At 44.2% G+C, this 21452-nt stretch overlaps 1 protein-coding gene across 1 annotated transcript in view; it reads right to left on the bottom strand.

Moving 5' to 3' along the window:
- Positions 1–292: 292 nt before the first annotated feature.
- LOC120022450 (poliovirus receptor-like) overlaps positions 293–21452 on the bottom strand; it is a 76293-nt gene continuing 55133 nt past the window's right edge. The window contains exons 7-10 of the mRNA XM_038966356.1: positions 1855–1990; positions 1594–1651; positions 1363–1458; positions 293–847 (exon numbers count right to left, since the gene is read on the bottom strand). Of these exons, the coding sequence (XP_038822284.1) occupies positions 617–847; positions 1363–1458; positions 1594–1651; positions 1855–1990 (521 nt within the window). The 3' untranslated portion in view covers positions 293–616. The remainder of the gene's footprint in view (positions 848–1362; positions 1459–1593; positions 1652–1854; positions 1991–21452) is intronic.

The following is a 21452-nucleotide window of genomic DNA, read 5'->3' as shown; positions in this document are numbered from 1 at the left end:
GCCAGCTCTTGCGATTTAGATTGAACCCAAAACATGAGTCAGATTCTTAAACTGTGTCATGGTGCAATGTTATAAAGCAGTGACAACCTCATTCTGTTCATACTGCCATAAAACGGCATTTTGGTCTGAGGATGCTTACTGTACATTATAAACCGGGTGGTTCGAGCCCTAAATGCTGATTGGCTGAAAGCTGTGGTATATCAGACCGTATACCACAGTTCTAATTACGTTGGTAACCAGTTTATAATAGCATTAAGGCACCTCGGGGGTTTGTAGTATATGGCCAATATACCACGGCTAAGGGCTGTACCCAGAAGAACAGCCCTTAGCCGTGGTATATTGGTCATATACTACACCATCTTTGGTCCTTATTGCTTAAATATAACACTGCAACATTCAAACAAACAGTTTCGAGTGATAATTCTGGTGATATTTTGAATTGTGTTTCCGGTGACCTTTGGTGACCTTTCCGGAATCACAAGAGTAGTAAACACTGCATTTAGGATCTGACCACATCGGGAGGCTGGAGTTGTGCCGATAGGTCCAGAACCTTCCTGGGTCTACAGGCACGTTGTCGCTGTTGTTGTCGTCGTCACGGAGGCTAAAGCGTCATCTGCTAAACATACATGGCTGCCGACACAAAGCTTTCTCCGCGGGCCACAGTGGTCGACGGCGGCTCGTCGACGTGGTGACCGTCCGCACCGGAGTACGGCGGCAGGGCTCCGTCATTTAGCGTGTCGTCGATATCGGCATACTGTATCGAGTCCTCCAGGACAGCAGGGCTGCCACCATTAGCAGCCCCACCGCCAAGGGTGTTATCATCGTCAACGTCGCAGGCATCCAGATCCTGTAACAGCAACAGATCCCGGTTGAACCAGCAACAACAACAACTCTCGAGAAAATGACATCAACTGTGGTATGGTAGACAAAACCCACTCCTTGACCACGCACCGTTCAATAGTTTCACAATAGGTTAAAATAACTTTTTTTGCTTACAAAATAGTCAAGATGTTGAGGGACCATGCAGGCAGAATGTTATAATATAGTACAAAAGGGTGAGTAATCTGATGATAGAGGCGAATCCAGAGTCTAGAAAGCAGCCAGCTGTACCTCATGAAAGGTAAACGTAGTACAGGTAGTAAATCAACGACTGTAAACAGCACTGTGTGAAAATGGAGACAGTCCGGGTTGTGTTCATAAGGCACCCAATGGCAGACAACAGACTGAAACATGGAGTAACCAGCTGGACACATGGAGTAACTAGCTGGACTTAAGTACGATAGGAAATATTCATTTTTTTGTTTTCTGGTGTGACCTAATGATCACGACCCAGAGAATGGAGATTGGAGGATGTCCTCTTACCGTGACAGGCTCTCCGCTGGTCTCGTAGTAGACCTTACTTAAAGGCTGGGTCTCCGTCAACTCCTTCGTCACTGGGTCCGTGACATGCTTGTTCAGCTGTGGGTAAAGTCAGATAACTGGGCCACTCATCTCCAATCAATAGCCATTAGCCCCATTACGAACTGCACTCCATGTGGTTTATGACCTTCAATAATAACAAGCCCTGAGTGACAGGGAACGTGGACCACTCACCATCTCTGTGGAGCTGCCGGTCTTCACAGGCGGAGGGGGCTTGTGCTTGGGAGGACCACTGATTGGATGAGAGAAAAGAGGGCAGGGGGAGAGGTTAGTGCAACTCACTCTGTCCACACCTAACAGATTTGGAGTGAGTAAAACTTCATTGATTGGAGGAAAGATAGGGATTTGCTAAGTCGTACATATTGAATAAAAAAATGACTTTGAAAAATCGCTAAGGGTCCTAAGAGGACAATTTTCTGAGAGCGGGACACTCACTCTCCGTTCTCTGCGTTCTGCTTGCGTTTACGGACCACCATGATGATAGCGCCCACGATCACCAGCAAGAGGACCACACCAATGATGCCTCCGATGATGGCAGCCGTCGACGGCCCAGCTGTTTTCTTTCGCTGCTCTGAAAGAGAAGAAGACGCGGGGGACTTAGGATTTCGTCCAATTCAAATATATGTGGCATTACTCCTTGTGATAAGGGCTGGGGGAACATGAGCTGTTGGAATCAGAATCCAATCAGAAGTGTTAAATGAAAACAGCTGAACTGTAGAACAGGGGCCTGCTCAGGAGGATGTTACAGAACATTCCGATAGAAATGTGTCACACAGAACAGACATGACTGCTCATTCTCTCTCTCTCTCTCTGCAACATTCAGAACGTTTCTCACCATTGAACGCACGCCAGGAAATGAGCTCTGCTAGGCATTTAATGCCTGCCACACATCTTATCACCCGCCGATGTTCTGAGTTGACCTCCGACTCCTTGCTCAATTATGCCTCTGTTTGTGATTTCCAGAGGGCATTGAGGCTGAGTGAGGCGTCTAAATTAAATGTAAAAGCCTCTCATTATGTTGGTTTTAACCAGCTTGCAGTTTCCACAGATGGCCACTAGACCACTATTATCCTCAATATCACATTGGAGGATAATGACGGTCGACTTCCTCTTTTCAGCCACATGGTGGTGTGCTGTTGCCAAGCTAACACCTCGCTGCCGAGAGTGAGTGAGTGCATAAATTACTTTGTGGATTCTCACTCCGGCTTGCGTCCATATCAGAGATTCCGACTACGGGTGATTCCACTGGGAGCGGCGCAGACCCACGCATCTGTTAGCTGTGTAGGTGTAGGGGAGTCTGCTGCGTCTACGCTGGGGACACGTGTGAGTGTGTGTCTCTGAACAACGGCAGTCACACCCGAAAAGAGACCGGTCAGCGTCAATCATTTGCTATCACGTTAACACGAAATGGAGAAGGGAAGGATGGAGATATGGGGCGGTGGCCAGGGCTCTGTCCTGAATTGCTCTCTCGCTCTCATTCTCAAAGCTGGATCCGCGGGCACACACACACAAACACAGAAATCTATACAGACAGAAGCCCCCCCGCCCCTCCAACCTATTGGCATCCCTCTGTGGGTACGCTAGCTGCTGATCTGATGTGCTGGATATCAGCGTTTACATTAGCAGCGTTTACCATTAATGTTCTCCGATAATAATAAACTGTATTTTCAATAAATAATGAGTCATGTTAGTTACTGCATCAAAAACAAGCAGTCTAACATGGAGGAAATTAACTGGTCTTAAAACAATTATTGACGGAAAAAGAAAAACAAGCTGTTGTTATTGTTCAAGTCCAGATACACCCATCCCTGTTTCAGTCTGTTTTCTTACGTTTGGTGCCTGATGAATATAACCCTGTTTCAGTCTGTTTTCTTATGTTTGGTGCCTGATGAATATAACCCTGTTTCAGTCTGTTTTCTTATGTTTGGTGCCTGATGAATATAACCCTGTTTGAAGGACGGGAGGGAAGGAGGTAAAGAAACAGACAATTGTATTGGCTGGGAAAAGGAAGGTAACGATAGGGGGTGCCCACCCACCCCGATACCCACGGGTTTGGCAGAGAACGAGGGCCAAGACAGGGTGGGGTAAGAAGAGGGGGGGAGAAAAAGGATTGGGATCAGATTTTGTCAGGGTGGATACAAGAATGGGGCGTGGTGGAGTGGAGAGGATGTCATCGGAGACTGATTAGCTCACATAACAGATGTGATGTGAATAGACAAACCCCTTAGCACACTCAAACACACACTAAGACACCCCCCCCCCCCCCCCCCCCACTCCTACCCAGTCACCCTAACATATTCTACCCCATATCTCTCCCAGTTGAGTCACTTACCAATACCATTCAGTGTGTAAAACCATCCTGTCAGCCCAGATTGAAAGAATGAGACTATCCCGAACCCACATTTTTTTACATTACAGCCTTATTCTAAAATGGATTCAATATTTATTTCTCATCAATCTACACACAATACCCCATAATGACAAAGCGAAAACAGATTTTTTATAAATATTTGCAAATGTATTAAATATAAAAAATCAGAAATACCTTATTTACATAAGTATTCAGACCCTTTGCTATGAGACTTGAAATTGAGCTCTGGTTAATCCTGTTTCCGTTGATCATCCTTGAGATGTTTCTACAACTTGATTGAAGTCACCTGTGGTAAATTCAATTGATTGGACATGATTTGGGAAGGCACACACCTGTCTATATAAGGTCCCAGAGTTGACAGTGCATGTCAGAGCAAAAACCAAGCCATGAAGTCGAAGGAATTGTCTGTAGAGCTCCAAGACAGGATTGTGTCGAGGCACAGATCTGGGGAAGGGTACAAAAAAAATGCCTGCAGCATTGAAGGTCCACACAGTGGCCGCCCGGGCAAACTGAGCAATCGGGGGAGAAGGGCCATGGTCAGGGAGGTGACCAACAACCCGATGGTCACTCTGACAGAGCTCCAGAGACTGGGGCGAAGGATCACCTTACAACAGGACAATGACCCTAAGCATACAGCCAAGACAACGCAGGAGTGGCTTCGGGACAAGTCTCTAAATATCCTTGAGTGGCCCAGCCAGAGCCCGGACTTGAACCCGGTCAAAAATCTCTGGAGAGACCTGAAAATAGCTGTGCAGCGACGTTCCCCATCCAACCTGACAGAGTTTGAGAGGATCTGCAAGAGAAGAATGGGAGAAACTCCCCAAATACTGGTGTGCCAAGCTTGTAGCGTCATGCCCAAGAAGACCCAAGGTTGTAATCGCTACCAAAGATGCTTCAATAAAGTACTGAGTAAAGGGTCTGAATACTTATGTAAATGTGATAGTTTTTGACACATTTTCAAAGAATTCAAAAAAATTGTTTTTGCTTTGTCATCATGGGGTATTGTGTGTAGATTGATGAGGAAAAAAATAAATGTAATCCATTTCAGAATAAGGCTGTAACGTAACAAAATGTGGAAAAAGTCAATGGGTCTGAATACTTTTTGAAAGCACTGTATATACATAAGATGTGTGAGGATGGAGAGAGAGAGAGATGGGAGGGAAGGATGGTGCTAGGAGGGAGGGCGGAGGAGAGCGACATGGGTGCGAAGGCTCTGAAGTGGGGCCAATAGAGGCAGACTGTAAAAGGTCCAGCGTCTCTCTGGGATACGGTTTAAGTCACAGGGAGGAACAACTAGCGAAACAACCCCTCACAGTCGGCCTGGCTCTCATTGTCATTGGCATTCTGCTGCTACACTCCTCCGCAAAACTCCCAACTGGGACATCTCTCTCTCGCTCTGTCTGTCTCCATCTCTCTCTCTCACACTCCATTGCTCACTTTCCCTTCACTGGCAAGCAAGCTCTGAAATGTTCTCTTTTAGTCACACACTTGGTCAGACACAGAAGTACACACACACACACACACACACACACACACACAGCCCTTTTGGGCCGAACATTTTTCAAATTCTACATAATTACCTTATAGTTCAAAAACGAACCACTAAAAAAACGATTTCTTCCTCTCCTTTTTCAAAATAGGTCTTGTACAGTAAGTGCTGGAGCTAGAGGGGGAGCGAAGGAGTGAAAGAAAAGATAAAGAATGGAGAGGGAAAGAGAGAAGACTTCAACGTAACATGAAGTCAAATACTGCCTTGTGCTTAGAGGCCAAAACTGGATTACGCTTGACATCAGCCTCCCCTCCCCCCTCCACGTGTTTTCTTTACCCCTCCATCCCTCCCTCTTTCTCTCTCCCCGACCACCTTAGTGACCTAGCGTGTTCTCGGCTTCCCGCCTGCTCCACCAACCCAAGCCCTCACACCTTCTTACACACACACACACACACACACTTACTTTGCGGGGCCATCTGTGATTGGAGAACAGGCTCGCAGGAGTGTTGCTCTCCTGGACTCTTTAGCGTCCAATGAGCCGACATCTTATCTTTCCCCATCGCTAAACCAGTGAGCAATACAACGCAAGGCACACGCAAACACACACACGGAGACCTGCAGCACCAATAGTCATTGGATCACGACGCCTCGTGGTAACACTCAGAAACACACCCGCCCTTCCCTGCATGTGTACGTGTGCATCTGTGCGCTTTGAGTGTCTCAGCGTGTTATGTCCCTCTTAGTCTTAATAGTTACACTTTTAAATCCTATCAATTGCCAGAGATCCTCTCTTTTTTCCGTGCCGGTCAACTCTCCCCATGCGTTTTGGTTTCCCTCCATCGTTCTGCCACTTTGTGGATTAAAAACATTCTCCGAGTTCGCTTCCTCAAATAGCATGACTGGACCAGAAAAAAAGTGTTTCGCACAAAAATAAAACTGAAATGAGTTTATCGTCATTGCAAACGCCTCCAACCATTCCATTCCCAAGGATCAAACTAGGTCAAATAGGCGCGAGACAGCAACAGCTACTTCATTTTCGGCTCCAGCGTGGCCCACGTCCCCTGATCTTTGCCTTAAGACAGATCACGTACCCAGCGACTGTCACTTATCTGGGTCAAGTGGACCAGGGCTGGGCTTCGGGGGCCGCGGCTGCCGCCTTTTACATGGTAACCTTCCGCATAGGTAATGAGGCCTGGGTGTTTGCGGGGCCACGGAGGGTTTGTCAGGTCAAGAGAGCAGTGTGTGTGTGTGTTTATGTGTGTGTGTGTGTGTGTGTGTGTGAGTGTAGCTCAGAAGGGCATGAAGCAGAAGGTTTACGCTCCACTGAGCTGGGTGTCTCCAGACCAACAGGCACTTATACTAGCATGTCTTAGTGGCCACTGCTGCTTGTGCCTAGTAGCATCAAGCAGAGCCAAAGCTAATTTACTGCGATCCCTCCCCTGTTGGCCCCTGTGCATTTTAACTGTCTGGAGATTAAGCTGAGGTCAGTCAGTGACACTGCATGTTTGTGTGTCAGATTGTGTCGCTATATCCTTCTGTCTGTCCTTCTCTCTCTCTGTGTGTGTGCGCGCCCCTCACTGTGACACTGATCTCCTCTACTCCCTCCATCCCTCCCTCCTCCGCAGGCAGCAGTATGCTTCCTGCCATCCAGTGCCACAGCGAATCACAGCCCACACACTCTCATCCAGCCACTGCTGGCCCTCTAGCCCTGGGTAGACAGGCCTCTTACCCTTCCTCTCAGCCCAAGGGCCCCCCTAACCCTAACCCCCCCCCCCCCCCCCCCCCCCTCCACTGAGTGACCTTCCTCTCGCATACAAACAGACACGAAGGGGACACAGAAACCTGGCAGAAACACAGTCAGACCCACGCACAAGGACAGCAGAAACACATACTTCCACCAAGTCCCCTCCTCCTCTTCCTGCTGCTACATGCCATACCAGTTTCTGATCTAAACATTGGCAGTTGCAACGGCACAGGAAACATATGCCGGGCTAAAACGGTTTAATAGTCTTAAACCCTGATACACACTGTCAGTGTGTCAGGCCTTTTCTCCGTTCACTTTATCCTCTTAGAGAGAGTCCGTCTCTTAGGAATTGTTTTGACTGCATGCCGTGGAGTCTACGTCGTGTTTAGACACCCCAGGTATGCAGGTACTTTCACTAACGGTAATAAAAATGGCCACCTCTTTCTTCCCGCAAAACAACATCACAGCTTGTTTATCTGTGAGTGATTTGTTGCAGCTGGAGATGCTAGCATTGAACTTTGTAACCTCTCAACAGAAACACCGCCACTCACTATAATTCCCCTCACATACTGTGAACACACACACACACACAAACACAAACCCCCCTTTACACACAATCCCTGCAGGACTAACAGCTGATTTGTCTTAGCCTGCCTGGTATGCCTGTCGAGAACCAGACGTTTCATCATCCTCCACTCCCCCCCCCCCCACACACACACACTCATCCATCACCTCACACCTCTCCGTTCCGCTCCTGTAAAACTCCTCTTGTTTTTCCACAATGGACTTTTTCAGAGAACGGACAGATCAAGGGAGAAGCCTGGAGTGCACTTAAACCCCATCTCTGTGTCTTTCAGCATCTAATTTGCGTTTCCCGGGCTATGGTTAGGAGGGGAGAGTAGGAATGAAAGGGAATGAAAGAGAGAGAGAAAGACCAGAAAGAGAGAAAGAGAGGGTGAAATGGTTTTATGGAGAGAGAGAAATGAGCTCCCTTGAGTGCATCGGTCTGAGATAGCGGTTAGTGGCTAACAGACTAATAGTGTAGCGAGCCATGAGGTTTTGCTACGCTAACGACGGTAAAGGTCTCTGGGATGGCTAGCCACGGCGGAACTAAAAGGGCAGGCCCTGCGGGGCCACGGCTGGAGTGTGTTTAATGGACAGAGAGAGGTAAAGGAGGAGAGATAGAGAAAGATGAGCGGAAGAACAGGAGAAAGAAAAAACAGAGAAAAGGAAAAGGAAAAATATTCTATATTCATGACTTCTGCGAAACCATCTAAAAAATGAATCGCTAAGAGACTGAAAAACACCAACCTCTGAATTTCACATTGGAATGAACTGCATTCTTCTCTACCTGTAATTTCCTATAATTGGACTCAATGAAAGGGTTGAACCTAGGGGTGAACATCAACTCTGTTGTTATGATAGCAGTGAGAAGCTGTTATCATGCAGCTGGGAAAAGACCAACAGTCGTAGGATATACAGGAGAAACAGTCATGATCTGTACATATCTATCTATCTATGACTGAGGGAATGTACAGTACCTGTACAACAAAGCCATTCCCATGACAACACGGACTGTTTTATATACAGAGGAAGTGAGTCATCATTGAATTATAGAATATTGTGTATCAAATGTATATAGAACTGTAAATGCCAATGCATTCTAAACAATATATACCTTTATATTAAATGGTACCCCACATTGTTTGCGACAAAGGCTGTATTAACTACTAGGCTATTGCTGATTACCAGCAAGCATACAGCAATCTGAATGGCGGTTTACAATATCAAAATTAATACTCCACGGCTTATGTTTTGGAAGGTACTACTGAATAAAAGGAACTCACCCAATTAATTCCATCCAAGTGTTTTGATAGAGCATTTCGCTTTCATTACATCAATACATTCTGTTAAAGCCACACCTATTCTCTTGTGTGGAATAAGTGCTTCTGAAATCGGTTTAATTGCAGATTACATTTTTCTCTTTGTGGTAATTATCCACCTACGACAATGACTGCATACCAATGAATCGGAATCCATATCTAAGGCCTTAACTAATAGCAAAAACTCTATTTTCTCTTGTGTCTTTATATAAGATCGTCTAACCTCTGGTTGCTGGAGGCTTTTTTATAACTGAACACTGATGTTCAGGAGCAGTGTTAATGAATGACAGAGCGCAGATGTCACGGTAAGGTACAACACACACACGCACGCGCACTCAACAAAAACCCTGTTAATCACGTCCCCAGAGAAAGGCACCCCAACGCCGTTACTCATTCGAACAAAACACAGACAGATAGAACATCTGCCGATCAAGACAAAAACACACATACCTCTCTATATAGACATACTAATCAAAACACACACACATAATATACAGGTACACAAGCCCAGGCGGCAGCCAGACGCATTAACGTCTTTAAGTGGGTTCCGCAGCAGGCATTATGTTGGGCTGCAAACTAAGCAGCGGAGTAGAAAGACTCGGTAAAGACACTGAGTGCCTCAGAGAGTAAACAGTAGCGGCTCATTAGCCCCGATCAAACCGCTTTAAGACGAGGATTCTAATCACTAGCTCGGAACAACACGACTGTGTTCTATAACACATCTAAAGGCTGACTAACAGCTGCTGGCCACACGGTTCAGAGAGATGCGAACTAAATCGATTCCGACACAAATGTCCACAACATTCAAAGAATGTTCCATCAAAACTTCCGGAGAGCGTTGAACCGTTGATGTATTGTGCCATGTAAAACGCCTACTATTGTATGTAGTACATTCTTCGTAATCAGAGGGATTACGAATTGAGTCTTGGAGTCAAAGGTCACAGCTCTTATTAATCAGAGAGTTGACGCTTGGTTTATGAGCAGTGTTTGATGCTAATGGTTACTAATGATTGGGCCTAATTACTGTGGTGACTAGGCTGGTGTGAAGGAAAACGAGCCCCCGACTGAAGCAAACAAACACTGGTGTGGTAAAATGGAAGCCGTTTGATGAACTCTAGTCGGAGATAGTCACACTAGTGGAAGGAGCGCCATGGATGTCTATGGGCCCTGACAGATACTTAGTGGCTGCTCTCGATATCACACAAGACCAGGAGTATTCCGCAAACACATACATACACACTCAGCTATGCACTCAAGCACTCTGTATCTGTCACAAAGCACTTGCCTGGGACAGCTATAGTTTTAACTATGCTTTGTGGAAAGTAATACTTTTTTTATGGGGGGCAAATAGCTACTTTCAAGGTGACTAGTACTATTTACATACAGATCCCAAAAATTCATATTTTTGTCAAACTATTTGAATGCAGATCTCAGGAAGTGACAACTTTTCCAGAAACGATTGGATTTTCTGTCTTGGCAGGGCTGTATCTGGACCTGCATGTTGAAGATAGAATGAACAGGACACAATCTCCTATACTATTCCAATCTATCTGTCAGAAATGTATTGTGTAGATAAAATATGACTCTCTGAAAATTCTGTAAATAGCCATTCTTCTGAATGTCCATTGCCCCAGGTGTACATAATCAGTCAAATCAATGATATGTTGTACCGATAAGTAAATAAGTTGTGATGCTCCACTACTGTATGCCACTGAAAATGTTGAAAACTGCAATTCATTTAATGATACGTAAAAATACTGCAGAGAAATTCAATATCCATTTGCAAACAGTGCAAACAGCAAGTTGGATGCTTAGCAAAAACAACTTCGAACCTCTTTGTCCATCTGAGGGTAAGAGTTCTTGTTTCAAACATACACTAAACCATCTTTAAAAAGGGATAGTTACTCAAAATACAAACTAACATGATTTCCCACCTACCTTGGCTGTAGTTGATTCAAGAAGACAGTTTTTGGATATTTAGTTTAATACTTAACCATATTTTGTTACTGTTAGAATTCGCAGTAACACTTAACATTAAATTGTTCTTGTGCCTCTAATAAAACTTTAATTACGTTTGGAGCAACATTTTATTAGCCTGGTGTTACAAAATACTTTGGTAATTGCATTTTAATTGCACAGCAATGAGCTGAGAGCGTTTTGAAGTACTGTATACAAGAGGAATAGTGACTGTTCCTTATTCCAGTGACGTAATAACCCCATTATGCAATTAACGCAATTTCCAAAGGCCTATGTAACAGTGAGTTAGCTTACATGCACACAATAATACGATTAATGTGGCTAGTCAGATTAATATAGTTCGATTAAAACATTTACATGCTTTGCAAGACGCACGATTTCCCAAATAATCCTGTTTACATGGACACATCTGAAATCAGGCTAGTTGATGGCACTCTGATAAATGCAGAAAATCACCAATCCAACAAAAGAAACGTTCAACCACAGCGACCATGTTATTTTTGAGAAGCATATTTGATTCTGAGTTCTGACAAAGTGTGTAGGTGAAAACTACTTCGCATACATTCAGTGGTTCCGAACTCACTTCACTCCCGCTAAAAAGAGGGAGGCTCGCTCGGCTGGTGCTTGCACATGCGCAGATCAAATACATTGCTGGAACGTCGCTTAAGGTGTTTTACATGTCCTAATAATTTGGTTGCTCAGAAAAACCAGGTGTTTTAATCGGAGTATGCTTACTTCGATTTTGACCTTACACCAATTTAGATACACAGAGTAAAGTGTTAACATGACTATTGCATCATCGGTCTACTGCCATAATCCGTTTAATGTCTAGTTATTAGTGTGCATGTAAATGTATTCACTGTTACTATTGTAGTAATCAAAGTTACTACACATTAGAGCTTAGGGTTGCCAACTGTCCCGTATTAGCCGGGATGTCCCTTATATTGGGCTAAAATTGGTTTGTCCCATACGGGACCTCCCTTGTCCCGTATATTCATCCAATCACAGTATAGCGTAAACGCGCCAATTCCTGCAAAGTCATCTCTGTTGTTGTTCGGTCGGTTTGGCATATCAAGGAAATATGGAAAAAACTGCAAAAAAAGAAAAGACTGTGCAGCTATAACAAAGAATGGGAAGCAAAAAAAAGACGTGGGCTAAGCCCGTCAGTGGTGACTCAACGAAAACTTTCTGTACTTTATGCCATCGGGAATTCTCAATAGGCCATGGAGGGGAGAATGACCAAACTCAGCATGCATCCACAGAAATGTGTAACAGTATAACTTTAGTCCGTCCCCTCGCCCCGACCCGGGCGCGAACCAGGGACCCTCTGCACACATCAACAACAGTCACCCACGAAGCATCGTTACCCATCGCTCCACAAAGGCCGCGGCCTCGCAGAGCAAGGGGAACCACTACTTCAAGGTCTCAGAGCAAGTGACGTCACCGTTTGAAAGGCTATTAGCGCGTACCACCGCTAACTAGCTAGCCATTTCACATCGGTTACAAATGCACAAGGCGGCCACGCTAGCTAAAGGTGCTAGCAATATCGGTGCATTCTTCGTGACGTCTACTGCGGAAAACAACAAAATGGCTGCAAGTGAAGCCTCGTATCTTACGTTTAAACACGGACTCGGCTACAACAGCACTAGAACCATGTTTCCAGCGTGCGTGAGATATTTCTCTCTGTCTGATGGAGTGCAGCGCAAGTTACTTGACTTTTATGAAGACAATGAAGAAACTGTAAATGGCATACATCAAGCTCCAATGAACTGTCTGGAAAAGCATGAACTGGATATTGGACACATCACAGCCCTATGCAGCAGATAATGCCAATGTCAACTTTGTAAAACACCTCTCAGTTTACCAGTTATTGAGCAGTGCCAACAATCGCATTCTGAAAGCTAATTGCCCAGCTCACATAGCTCATAATTCCTGCAAGCATGCCTGCAATCAGCTGTCAGTGGATATTGAGACAATTGTTTTAAAGATCTACAGCCACTTCTCAGTATCTGCTTCCCGAAGAGAGGAACTGCGTGCATTTTATTTGCCTTTGTTGACATTGAATTCTGCGACATGTTTGCACACGATGGCTCTCTTCATCCAGCTGTCGATCGTCTCCTGCAAAGCTAGCCAGCTCTTACTTCGTACTTCAGGTCCCTTGGGGAGACTTGTCCTGTGGCACTGAAGAGTATTTTTGAGTATGAAGAAAAAACGGAAGCTGCTGAGATTTATCTGTGCTTTTTCCACAACGCGGGGTGTGTTTTTGACCAACTCGTAAAAAAGCTGGAGGAAACAGCGCTCTGCATCACAGATGTTTACGGGGAAGTCCAAGACTTCAAAATGAAGATTCTTCAGCGGAAACAGAACAGCCTTTTTGGATACCAGACCAAGCAGCTGATGGACAAACAATTGTCAGCACAAAGGTCCAAGCAGCAACAGGACTTTGTGAAGTTCTATGACACTGTCATTACATACATTGACAAGTGGTTTGATTTCTCACCAGAAAATGTAATGGTGAAACTGAAACCGATCAGCCTCTATGAGGAGCTCTCCTTCACTGACCTGGAGCAGGTGGTGGTTGCCCTCAAAATGACAGTCTTTTATTTATTTTTAAGAGACAGTAGTCATTATGAACCAACTCTATGAAGAGTTTTGTGCTAGCCGGGAGGAAATACAGAAAGCCAGACAGGATACCACAAAATCCACCAGTGAGAAGTGGGTGGCAGTTTTCCAAAACCTAGGGAAAGCCAACTTGATCAACATGTTCAGGATTGTCTCATTTGTCCTCAGTGTGCCAGGCTCAAATGCCTTTGTGGAGAGGCTTTTCTCTCGGATGACCATTAAATAGTCAGACTCAAGAAACAGATGCAGCACAGAGGCAGAGCTGATCAAAAATGAAATTCAAATATCTGTGAACTGTGACTTGTCATGTAAGTACTTCTCTCTGGCTATGCAAAAGGAGAAAGGACTGCTTGAATCAGTCAAGAGCAGCAAAAAATATCCATGGAAAAAGTAGACTTGGTGAGTGACTCGTGCCCCTCTTTTCCATTTAAAATGTGTTTTTTTTCTTTGCTGTAAAGATCCAAATTGGGATTTCTTTGATCATTTATTTTGAATATTATTCAGATAAGTTTACATAATGATACAGTTTTAGTAAAGCTATAGAGTAAATGGAATATAAAAATGTTTTGCCTTTCCAATTGACTAAGAATATGATATACATTGTATATTAATTCACACAACACCATACCCACACCGCCGTGGCACTGTACACCTTTTGTCCCTTATTTGGTAGTGAGAAAGTTGGCAACCCTATTAGAGCTTGATATCAAATGTTACTGTATTACCTTATGTCTCACTCATTATGAAAATATATTAGTTAGTCATTTTGAAGCTGCAAAAGTGGTCTACTCTAATGTTGAGGTGATTCAATGCATTTACTTACAGGCTATGAGCCAGTTGTCACCAACCGGTCGACTGCGGCATTCATAGTCAATCACCGAACATTTCTGTAAAAAAACAACAATAAAGCCTTGCGTTTCTGTTTTTTGTTGTTGTTGGTTTAGTGCCGTTGGCGGTGCACTTGATTCAGCAGCCCTAGTGCCAGGAAAGCAAAGTGTTCCCATTTTTAACCATTTCATGTGTCTGAAGGTAGAACTGCGCCTACCAGGCAGGCCCAGAGAGCAAATCAAGTGCACCTATAGGCCTACCGCTGGTCAATCAGAGAGCTCAGACCACCGTCTCGGCACAGTTTCCTCGAGCCATAGGCTACAAAAAGAAGCCTAGAGCACACAGCAAAGTTGCTACTTTGAGATTTCACCGTTTTTAAAACCATGACTAGAGAGAGACTCAATTAATACAGCAAAGAGCTGCTGTTTTTTTATAAATTCATGGTTATGTTGTTATTCAGCACTGTCAACACTGTTCCAACACTTTTACAAGCCATAAAATGCACGTTCTCCCTACTTCCACTTACGCTACAACCAGCACTGCAGCTGCAATTAACGAGTATATCAATGTGTTCCGATAAGCTTACGTTGGTATTATTAGCAACTTGTCTTTTTTTAATATCAAGGAATATTTCACTTTCTCTGGTCATAGGAGTAACAACATGAATTGGTTGATGAGGCAGAAATAACGCAGTGCGACTTGAGTTTCGCCATCAGCTGGAAGACTGTCCCCTTTTCTCAGCAGAATGGAGGGAGGAGAGGGGACGGGTGAGGCAGCCTCACCGCTGCTCTCTCCCTTCCTTCAGACTGACCATCAGTTGCAGGCCATCAGTAAAATAAAATAAAAACCTCATTATTATGCTCCCTCAGCTGTGCCTCACAAGTAATACGACAAATGATCTATTACCTGTGTGATCATATACCTACAAATGGTCTGAGAGGAACAACATTGGCAGTGCACTTCAAGCAGAGCCAATATGCAGTGATCATTTATTGGGCCTATAGCTTACTGCTACAGAACTGTTTTTAAAATCGGTTAATGTTACATACAGTAGGTTTATGTTTTTTTTTAAGTCATATTAAAAATATATATCTGAGCGGTAGATCTCGGCTTGCTTTTGGACTCTTCCCTCAGAAAAGGTTGGCGACCACTGCTATAGGCTATGTTAAAATTCATATCTGAAAGCTCTCCAAACCGAGTGCTATTGTTGATATATTTAGACTAATTAAACTAACTGTTGTAGTTTTTGGTTCTTCATCAAATATTTGTCAGCCATCAAATAAATATTAATTTTGTTTTCAAATAGGTATTCAAATACCTTCATATATTGTTTTTCTGAGACCTGTATTTGAATATCAAAGAAAATAGTTGCCTTTTAGTTGAAACTATCAAAACTATATTCGGCTACAGAGTATTTGAACTTGGCATATTCAAATAAACTACAAAACACAAATTATTTTCTTCCCAGGTCTGGCCCCTACACACACCGCTTAATCAACAGGGTCATTAGCATAATAAACTGGGCTGCCCAGTGTCACTGCGACTAATGAATAGCTTCATACGCGATTGCTGTCACACCAAGGTAGGAAGACGGGGCGTTCAAGCCTGCAGACAAAGACATTGCTAAAACAGCAGCGGGGTTTCGAAAGAGGAAAAGGAAGACATCCTGTGTGTTTAGACACAAGTCACTGGAAATACCCCCCTTAGGGTACAACCTGTTTCAACTGCCAACCCCTGTGTGCTAAAAATTGAGAAATCACAATCCTCTCCTGTCTTTGCATATGGGAAAACACACAACGCAATTTTTTTTTAAATGTAGAAGGGGGCTGCAAAACTCTTCCCCCTGACATCTTGGCAGGTTAGAGCAAGCCTGCCATTCCAAAGCGTGGATTCTGAAGCATGTCAAACCTGGTTACCTGTGGGTAAAGGAGGCACGTGGCGTGCTAACGTGGGGTGACACGAGCACACACACACACGTATACTCAAATGCACATATACTCAGATGCACAGCCTCAGGGCTCACTAACAGCAAGGTAGCACCTTGGTAACAAGCACGCAATGCCTGCCACTGGGCCGTAGCCCCAAAAATCAAGACAACAGAAAATCAATAGAGTGGCATCAAAAGCATATTTCCAGTGAATATCATACATCAGAAGACTCAGGCACATCAAAGCTCACATTTCCTAATATACTGTGTAATACCCTTGAACCAACTAGTTCAGCTGGTTGTGTGTAATACATTACTGTAGCTGCTATTCTGACAGTGCTAAAAAAGTGGGGCTATTACCAAAAATGCCCATAATATTTCAAATATAAAAATGACCGTAATGTTTCAAATATAAGTGCATGGTACTTAAATCGAATACAACAGATGGCATTTGCATCGCGTGTGTTGCATATATAGTTCATAACTGGTACGTTTGAATGGGTTTTAACCCACATAAAATGATCAAAGGCTTTTCATAGCCCTCTTTTACAGTTTGTGAAATAAAAGCTGGCCTAAGTACTGCATCACGAGTAATACATTCTTTCTAGAATAATCTCTGCATGCAATTTCTGCACCGTCTCATAACCGGGGCCAAGTCATGAAAGAATCCTCCGACTATCTCTCTCATCCCAGCTGAATGGTAATACAATGTGCGCTAACGCTGTTACAACGAACACAAACAAGGCCATCTTGAATACAATGGTCCTCTCCACATAATCAAAACAATTAATTTTTTCTACCTTGTGGCAAAATGTGCCAAAGAAAACAGTTCATTTAATTGTTGGAGGAATGCGAGGTAGTGTCAAGCAGTCATGTGAAAACTGGACTTAGAAGGAATGCAATGATAAGGCATCCAACATCAAGCAAACAGTGATTTATATTCAAGGCCATGTTAGCGGTAGCCTCGGTGCTCAGACAGCCTAGCTAAGCTAGCGCTAGCACTAACGCCCGGGGAGGAGACTGGAGCCTTTCAGGGGGAGCCAATGACAGGAGGAGAGGGGTGAGAGGATCAGACGCCACACAGTGAGTGAGAGAGCGACGCGGCTACACACACACAAGCACACACACACACCGTGTCTGCACCGCTGCTCAACAGTGCAAAGGGTAGATGGAACACACACAAAGACAAATCGATATCTACAGTTTACACACCCACACAGGCGAATACATACACAACCTGAATGACCAAAAGGCGTATTCAACAGGTAGGGCACAACACTGCAGCTCCACAGCCCTTCAACAGATATGGAACATTCCTTTTCTCCCTCACACTCCACAGCCCTTGGGCAGAGGGTAGAAAGCCTCCCCAGAGACGCAGCACGTTTCCACAGCAAGACAGTGACTACAGGAGGGAGCAGGGCTACTCAGTCAGGAGCACAGAGGGGGGTGGGGAGGTAGGGGAGTCAGGCCGAGGAGAGAGTGGGGTGACAACTCGTCAACTGGGGAAACGTGAGCTGAAGCCCACACCGGCCCCCAATGGCCCCTCAGGTCACACCAAGCACTCTGTAACCCTCCTCTATCTCCCTCCAGCTGTCCTCCTCAGCTGCCAGGGTGCTTCGGACATCTCCCTCCTCTCTCGGTCTCTCCTCAGATGTATGTATCTCTTTCCCATCTGGCATGTGTGGATCTGTGTGTGTGCATACAGCATGTAAATGTGTGTGTATATGAGAACTGTCGTGGCACACTTGGGGACTGGTTTCACCCCCATCCTCCCACCCCGTGGCACACTTCTCCCGCCATTCTCCCCCCACTGAATATTAACATGGAATATGCTGAAATTGCCAAGGTGTGTGAGAGGCATGCAGAACCATGGGCGCACACACACACGGACGGACTCAGGCCTGGATACAGAATGTACAGTAGATACCACGCACAGCAAGGGGCTGCACTGCCTATTCCACACACAGCAGGCAGACAGAGAGCACACATAATGCTCACATGCAGTACACACACACACACATAGCCGGCACGAAAAAGAAAACTAGTCCATCTTGAATTCTCATTGTTCAATTGTTATTTTAAACTGGGTGGTTCGAGCTCTGAATGCTGATTGGCTGACAGCCGTGGTATATCAGACCGTATACCACAGGTATGACAAAACACTTATTTTTACGGCTCTAATTATGTCGGTAACCCGTTTAAAATAGCAATAAGGCACCTCTGGGTTTGTAGTATATGTCCAATATACCATGGCTAAGGGCTGTACCCAGAAGAACAGCCCTTAGCCGTGGTATATTGGCCATATACCACACCCCCTCGGGCCTTATTGCTTAAGTAACACACACACACACACAATATGAAGTGCATTTCCTTTACCATTCACACTGCGTGCTGCTGTTGTTCGCACAGCAGCACGCAAGCACACGTTGCTAAGAGTACATGCAGCAACAGACACGTACATGTAGACAGAACAAAGCGAGCTGGAACCGACAGACTCCTCAACCCTCCCAGTGAACACAGTACCGCACGTCAACACAAGGCATTAGCACGCTTGGGCGTTTTGCCATTTCATGGCAAGCAGCAGGTTGTTGAATTATTTATAGCGTGTCTGTGAGTCTGTGAGTGTGTCTGTGAGTGAGAGAGAACACTGAAACAGGAGAGAGAGAGAACACTGAAACAGGAGAGAGAGAGAGAACACTGAAACAGGCTTTACGGATTCTGGGCCTGTAACCATATGCGGCACGCTGAATTTGGTGAAAGTGCCTGAACACACACACGGAGAGTCCAAACCAACACACATGGCGCCCCGTTGAATACACGTAGGAGCTTCAATGTGCACAACACGCCGCAAACACTGAACGCACAACACCGCAAATGACCATCAGCACGGCAGAGCCGACGCACGCTACAGCGTGCTCAGACACAGCGCATGGAAACGCCTTTGTGGGCGAAACAAACTGAAGACGCTCGGAGCACACGACACAAGTTCAAGTGCGTACATATCCCAACGCACAGAGGACTCGTGTTAAATACACAGAAATGGTGGTGTTTAAAAAGGTCACACAAGCTATATACAGAGCGCTAGGCATTAGTGTGGACGTTGCTTCAAAACTGCCCCCCCCCCCCCCCCCCATAAAACACACAGCGATGACAATCCCATGGGGCACCTCAGTAATTATCTCCATGTCGTTATGTGCACGGCGCCAAGGACATGAAGGGGAATCTTCTTGGCCCAAGACATGATCCGGACAGAAAAGCGCACTACGAAACACAGCCACATAAAAAGGTCAATAGTGTAATTCCTTTAAAACAAAAATGGGGACTACACTTTAAACCCAGGAGATGTAGGATACAGAGACCCATATGGCAGTTTGTGGGGACTTATGAAAATGTGTGGTAAGCCATTGGTAACCCACTGACATGCCCATTGAGTAACAGGTGTTGCTTCAAATGGGCTTGCAGACTATGCCAAATTCAGTCAGTCGGACCCCCAATGTGAGAAAATTTAAATGTTAAGGTGCTTCCAAAACAATGTAACTACAGTCCTTTGAATAAATATGAACATGTCATACAGTTAGTCATACATACTGTTTAATTTTGTCACTTCAACACAAGGCCTGTTTTCTTTAGTATTTAGCCCTAGGGCACATGTCAAACTCATTCCACAGAGGGCCGAGTTTCTGCGGATTTTTCGCTCCTCCCTTGTACTTGAATTAATGTCGCTAATTAGTAAAAGACTCCCTTCACCTGGTTGTCTAGGTCTAAATTGAAAGGAAAAACCAAAAACCCACAGACAGTAGAACCTCAATGAAATGAGTTTGACACGTGTCCTAGAGGATTATCATGCACAGTAGTCCTGATCTTAATTATTTTTTACAGTACTTCAAAAAATATCCACAGTGAATAAGGAACATACGCTTTTTTTCAATTTTCACCTAAAACGTCATACCCAAATCTAACTGCCTGTAGCTCAGGACCTGAAGCCAGGATATAGATATTATTGATACCATTTGAAAGGAAACACTTAGAAGTTTGTAGAAATTTGAAATTAAAATGTAGGAGAATAACACATTAGATTTGGTAAACAAAAAAAACATGCATTTTCAAAAATCTTTGAAATGCTAGAGAAAGACAATTATATAATATTGGAGTTTAGCCACAATTTAGATTTTGGCCACTATTGCAATACGTCACAATTTTTTTTATCAAGCCTGCCCAAATGTGCCAAATTGGTCAATTGATACATTTAGAGAACTATAGAGAACACACAAAAATGATATGGATAATAAAACGTGTTTACTCCCATGAATGTCATATATGATGGAAAATTAGCTTCCCCACAGAAAAGACACTAACCTTCATACATCTAGATGGCCGGGTGTGGTGGGTGTGGGGCCAGAAACAGCAGAGGTTCAAACTTTAGAACCCAGTTCCTACATTTGAATATCAAAATGTATTTTATCAAACAAAACTACACCACACTACATTTTATCTCTGGGACCCTCAAGATGACAAATCAGAGCAAGATTACTGAATGTAAGTACATTATTTACCTTCAGAAGTGAATGTATCAAACCAAGTGCCATGATAAAAGTTTAGTTGTTGTGCACTCTCCTCAAACAATAGAATGGTATTTTTTCACTGTAATAGCTACTGTAAATTAAACAGTGCAGTTAGGTGAACAATCAATTAAGCTTTCTGCACATATAAGACATGTCTATGTCCTGGAAAGTTGGATGTTACTTACGTCATTCTAGTCGCATTAGCGCACATTAGCAACAACCGTCCCGGTATAGGGACGCCGATCCCGTAGAGTTTTCTTTTAACAATAGTCACTTTTGAGGAGTTATTTTCTATGCTACAGGAAGTGTTACTTTTACCAAGAAAAACTTACAAAAGGAATAATTCGAGGTAAAAAGGAGTTGGAGATGGATGAAATTAAGCAAAAATAAATCAAATTGTACAGGATGCGAACAGGTGACTGATGTTTCGACGTCAAGCTGACGTATTCCTCAGAGTGACCTGACCTTTGCACTTTGTTCCTATTTATAGCCTAGTGGCTCATTGAGACACAACAACGTAAAAAATAATCCTGTTTCAAGTTAAATGGCAAATTACAGCATCAAATAATAAGAGAAATAGCGCGTGTCAAAATATACATAGGCCTGTAAATCCAGAGACACCCCAAAAAA

This window comes from Salvelinus namaycush, chromosome 27 (assembly GCF_016432855.1).
Source record: "Salvelinus namaycush isolate Seneca chromosome 27, SaNama_1.0, whole genome shotgun sequence".
Classification (NCBI taxonomy): domain Eukaryota; kingdom Metazoa; phylum Chordata; class Actinopteri; order Salmoniformes; family Salmonidae; genus Salvelinus; species Salvelinus namaycush.
This window is presented reverse-complemented; position numbering and strand designations above follow the sequence as displayed.